At 53.9% G+C, this 5,686-nt stretch overlaps 1 protein-coding gene across 1 annotated transcript in view; it reads right to left on the bottom strand.

Annotated features, from left to right (window-relative positions):
* Positions 1–3,933, bottom strand: part of MLC1 (megalencephalic leukoencephalopathy with subcortical cysts 1) — a 43,243-nt gene extending 39,310 nt beyond the window's left edge. Inside the window, exons 1-2 of the mRNA XM_006876416.1 lie at positions 3,754–3,933; positions 860–949 (exon numbers count right to left, since the gene is read on the bottom strand). Of these exons, the coding sequence (XP_006876478.1) occupies positions 860–949; positions 3,754–3,933 (270 nt within the window). The remainder of the gene's footprint in view (positions 1–859; positions 950–3,753) is intronic.
* Between the last annotated feature and the right edge of the window lie 1,753 nt (positions 3,934–5,686).

Below are 5,686 nucleotides of genomic sequence, written 5' to 3'. Positions count from 1 at the left end.
GGGGTAGGAGGTGGGCTCTGGGGACACACACGGTGAACTCTGGATGGGGTGGGGTAGGAGGTGGGCTCTGGGGACACACACGGTGGATTCTGGACGGGGTGGGGTGGGCAGTGGGCTCAGGGGGGCACCCACTGCTAGTCATAAGTGGGGAGAAGACTGGGGAGCACGCATGCAGTAGTGTGGTGTCTGTCAGTCCAACCACCTGAGATACCAAAAGGCTCAGGGAGGTTTTCGGTCAGCCAGCTCTGACCACAGTCTGGACCTTAGATGGTCTAGAAACGTCACCCCCAGTCCAGGCGGCTGCCCCAGAGAGGGTCCCAACACCAACACCACACAGAAACCTCACAGGTAGGTGGGGACACAGACCCTGAGGCCAGAAGACACTGGCTACAGCACAGTCATGGTCAGGGGTCTTCTGGCTGCCTCTCCAGGGATGGTCAGTGGACACCCCCAGTCCCCCTCTGTCCTTGGTACTGGGCATGACTTCAGAAACACAGCACAAGGTTGGTGGGCATGTGTGTAGCCCCAAAACACCAAGGGCAGGACAGGGCTGGGGGTCATCCTGCTCCATTGGTACTTGTCAAAAGTGGTTCTGACTCATAGCAACCCTGCACAGGGTTTCCGAGGCTGTAAATCTTTATGGGAGCAGAAAGCCTCATCTTTCTCCCATGGCTGGTAGTTTCGAACTAGCTGATTTTGTGGTTAGCAGCCCAACTCATAACCACTACACAACCAGCATGACCCCTATCTGAAGCTACTAGCCTCACAGACTGGGGTTTGGGAGCAAGGAGACAGGTTAGGGTTAGGGTGCAGAGCACAGAATTCAAACCTCACAGCACAGGGGACTGCAGGGACTTACCGAGCCAGCAGCACACCGCAGGTAGTCCATTTCTGAAGGAAACACATTTCCCAGGTAGAGTGAAAACCCCGAAGTTACCAGAAGGCAGCTCTACAAAACAGCAACGCCCAGTTAGGTTTAAAGCAGGATTGCAAGTGACGGTTAGGCCGCCAACTGCGAACCAGGACCCCTTGATTTCAGTGTGGCTGTATTTTGTAAAGCTGGTGCTTGGTCACCATTCCTCAGCGTCAAACCTGTCAGGATTCGGGAGCCTCTCAGGAAAGAGGGCTGCAGGCCCCCCACATCCCAGGTAACAGCCCCCTCCCCTAGGAGTTAAAGCAGTGAAGTTTAATAACGGGGGAGGGGCTGGAAATTGAAAACAAGAAGTGACATCTCCCCACTCCGAGAAAATGCCCACCCCCCAACATGTGCAATTTCAACCTGTCCGGCCCCCTCTGCAGAAGCTAACTCCTCAGAAAGATGCCAGGTACACCCCAGCCCAAAAGGGGCTCAGACCTGCCGGGTCTCCAGACTCCACCTTTGCGATCCCAGAATCCCTTCTCCACACACAGTGAGGGATGCTTTAAATTGAGGTTCGTCCATGTCCCACCTGTCCCTGGTGATGTGGCGCCCTCATGCAGTGACCCCCATCAGCCTACAAGGCCCTCACTGGACCCCTGCATCTCTCTGGTCGTGTTTCCACCCCTCCCCTTCTTGTCCCTTGACCCAAGGAAGGGTCGCTCCTTGGTCCCTCAAGCACGTTTGTGCCTCAGGGCCTCTGCACCTCTCGCTGCACACCTGCTTCTCCCATGGCTTTAACTGCCTCCAAGCACCCAAGCAGCATCTGGCACAGAGCTGGCACACAGGGCCAATCTCACCACAGCGCTGTGGCTGAGAGAGGGGGGCGGGGTTAGTGAGCAAAAATCAGGTATTTGTCACTCACAGGCACTAGCTACTGCTACATACAGCAGCCTCACACCTGCACACAAACCACGCACACCTGTACTAACATGTGCAAACCAGAGACAACCTCATGCTCACACACTAGCCACATGCACACACATTAATCATATATACAGTAAACACATGCACGTACGTTAACTATATGTACACACCAACCCACATGCACACATGCTAACCTCATACATACACTAACCACATGCACACACATACACACACATTAAATATATGTATGCATTAACCACACACACCCACACTAACCACATGCACACACACTAACCACATGCACACATGAACCAAGGACACACACACACACAAACACATGCACACACAATGACCACATGAGTGCACACTAATCACATGCACATGTGCTAATCACATGCACACATGAACCAAGCACACACTAACACAAGCACACACAATGACCACATGCACACACACTAACCATCTGCACACACTAACCACCTGCACACACACTACCAGATACACACATTAACCACACACACACAGTAACTACATGCACACACGCTAACCACACACACACACTAAGCACACACACACACCAACCACACATGAGCGCACTGACCGCACCCATGGTGGTTCCCCATGTAAGGCTGCACACTGCCTTTCTGCTGTGCTGACTGTCCACCCTGAGGATGCGTCATCATCCCAGGACCTGTAAGCAGGACGCCGGGTCCTTAACTACTGGGGGAGGCAGAGGGAGACTGAACTGGGGGTGCTTGTGATTGGGAAAAGTCTGGCCGACAGCCAGCTCCCTGCGCTGTCCCGGTCCCTGTGTGCTCCTTGACCTCCTCTATCTAGCATCCATGGCTCTGTTTCCTGGCCCTACATACAACACCTGTATCCTACAAAGTCTGACCCATCTGTCTGACAGGGGAGCTGGGCTGCAAAGTCCTGACCCACCCCAGGATTGGACATCGAGTCAGACAATGGGAACTGGACAGGGTAGGAGTCCCCAACGCTGGACACAAGCATGGAGATTGGACTGAGGAGTGGGACCCAGTGCCTGCAGAGAGATGGGGAGCAGGGGGCTAAGGTGTCATCTTTATTCTGAGCAACACTGAGAATGCAAGTAGAGAATGCAAGATTGTGGTCTGCCACCTCACCTAGCACCCCAACACTGCGTCTGGCACCACTGCCCAGCACCCCCACCCTATGGCCCCTTCATCACTTGCTGTCTTCACCTCTGCCCTCCCCAACCTTGACCCTCGCTCATTTAAATGAGGAAGGGCCAGTGTGCTAGGGCAGGGGGAGGACCCTACCGAAGCACCACCACCCTTAGCAGAAGGGCAAGAGGCAGAGCTCACCTACCTCCAGCAAGGAGGGGGAGGGGCAGGCAGAGCGGCTGGGGGCGTGGGAGCTATGATGGTAGCAAGAGAGGGGTGTCCCATCCAGACTCTAAGTGTCCCCTGAAGTGAAGGGTCCTGCTAGCAAAGCGGTAAATCCAGCAGCCTGAGGACCCTCTGTGCCCTCCAGTGATGAGCATGTGCGGATGGTGGGCAGCTGTCCCCCTGACCCACGGTGAGTATCCTCAGGACTGCGTTCTGCTGGTCACCTGCAGCTTCCCAGCCCCTCTCCTCCCCCACCTTTACAGTGGGTACCATGCCGCTGCCGTGGGGGAGACTCCCGACCACCCTACAGACATCTGTAAAGCCTGTGGACCACCTTCTGCCTTCTGGAGCAGGGGTCCTCAAGGCAGCACAGAGTCAGAGCAATAATACTGATGAGTGGAGGAAACCAATGTCAAATCTCCAGAATACAATGAGCACATGCCATCTGCTCTGTGAGGCCTCCCGACAGTGGGAATGAACCGAACTCCAGGCAGATGAGCATCTGTGGCCCCTGGGGTGCACAGGTGTGTCTGAGGGGGGTAAGGATGCTCCAGGTCCCCCACCCCACGGTGCTGACAACTGTCCCCATGTGGAGTCACTCACCCCCATCACCATGGAGAAGACCCAGGTCTTAGAGCTGAAGCAGGGTGGGAGCCTCTTGGACAGCTGCAGGTCGTTGGTCTTGACGTCAGGGCTGTAGCTCGGGGCATCTGGCCTGCCCCGCTCCAGGGTGGGCATTCGGTCATAGCTGAACTCCTCGTGGTACGGTTCCTCCCGTGTCATGGTGCCAGCCAGAACTGGACAGCCACTCAGGCCAACGCGTCTCAGTTAGAGGCTAGAAAGCGGGCATTTAGCCTCTACCACGCTTAACAACAACAACAACAACGCTAGAAAAAGTCCAGTTAAGATACCCACTGCTGTCCAGTCTATTGCAACTCACAGTGACCCTAAAAGAAGGAGTCAATGTGCCCCATAGGGTTTCTGAAGCTGTAAATCTTTATGGATGCAGACTGCTGAGTCTTTCTCCCTCAGAGAAGCTGGTGATTTTGAACTGCCTAACTTTCAGTTAGCAACCCAATGCTTAACCTACTGTGCCACTAGGGCTCCTTCTACATCTGAGATAAATATCTGCTTTTTATATTGTGGAAGACCCCCAGCGAGATGGATTGGCAAAGCGGCAGCATCTATCGGCTCAAGCTTGGCAACAATTGTGAGGTTAGCCCAGGACCGGGCAGTGTTTCGTTCTGTTGTGCAGAGGGTTGCTATGAGTCGGTACCGACCCGATGGCACCTGACAACAACAACAACATACACATAAAAACATTCACCAGCACATCAGCATTTCGCTCAGTGGCATGGGTTCTGTTTCCCATAATGTACCACCATTCTTGCTATCCATCTCCTTTCATGACAACTTAACACTCCCTAAGTAGTTCTGTGCCCCTCCCACCCTCCTGGGACAAATACTTTTTAAAAAAGAAATAAAGAACTACACAATTGAAGAAGGAAAAAAAAAAACATTTCATGCTAAAAGCAGATAAAATCACTCCCCCAGCAAAACCAGCTTGGTGGGAGGGGGTCTTACTTCAGGAGGTGGGCTCAGGCTTTAAGCAACTCGATGGCTCATAACCACAACAACCTGTATTCAGGTTTCTATCGATGCCAACGGTCACCCCCACGAACAACGCCACTAATGAGCTCCCTGCCCTGGGGATTGCTCAAAACATCATAAACACGTCAAGGCAGTGCCACAGACTATAGGTGCCACACAGGCACCAGCTTTTCCAAGGTTGGACACCTGTGAGCTTACCTTTGAGGGTTCCAGTTTGAGGGAGCAGTTCTCCGGGTAAGGGCTCGCAGCTACCAAGCCATCCTGCCCTGGGCGGCTCACAAACACTATTCACAAGTGGAACAAAAGCCCAGAAAAACTGCTCTTAAGCCAGGACTGCACGGCTTGCCTGATGAATTCTAATGAGGCACCGAAGCTGCCAATCCCCCGAGACCCCCTGTTGGTCAGTAGCTGTTGGCTCAGGAGCTGCTCCACGTTCGTTCCCCTGTGGAAACTCTCCCAGGGACCTGCTCAGATCTGCTCGCAGGTGTCTAGATGATTTGCAGTAAGGAAGAGGTGACCCTAGCAATAAAGTCCCCCTGGGGACAAGGCCCGAGCAGGCCAGACTACTGGACCCTCGCTCAGCTATGAAGCAAGTGGCATTGTACCAAAGGGCATAACTCGGCCTTGTTCCCAAGCAGCCTTCTCCCGTTTCCCAGTTTCCCAGTGACCATGAGAGGACCAGCTGCTTCACGGGAGAAAAATGAGGCTTTCTACTCCCGTAAAGATTTACACCCTCGGAAACCCTATACAGGGTCACTATGGGTCGGAACCAACTCGATGGCACACAACAACAACAACGAGAGGACAGTGATCTTCAGAGAGCTCCTAAACATTTGCACATTTGCCTTGGCAGTGAGCGTGGCCTTGAGCAGCTCAAAGTTCCGACCCCCTGGCCTTCCGGTAGGCCGTCCTGGTGGCTGGTTGG

The sequence above is a fragment of the Chrysochloris asiatica genome, unplaced genomic scaffold (genome assembly GCF_000296735.1).
Source record: "Chrysochloris asiatica unplaced genomic scaffold, ChrAsi1.0 scaffold00378, whole genome shotgun sequence".
Classification (NCBI taxonomy): Eukaryota; Metazoa; Chordata; class Mammalia; order Afrosoricida; family Chrysochloridae; genus Chrysochloris; species Chrysochloris asiatica.
The sequence above is the reverse complement of the archived record's forward strand: the minus strand, read 5'-3'. Positions and strand labels throughout refer to the sequence as shown.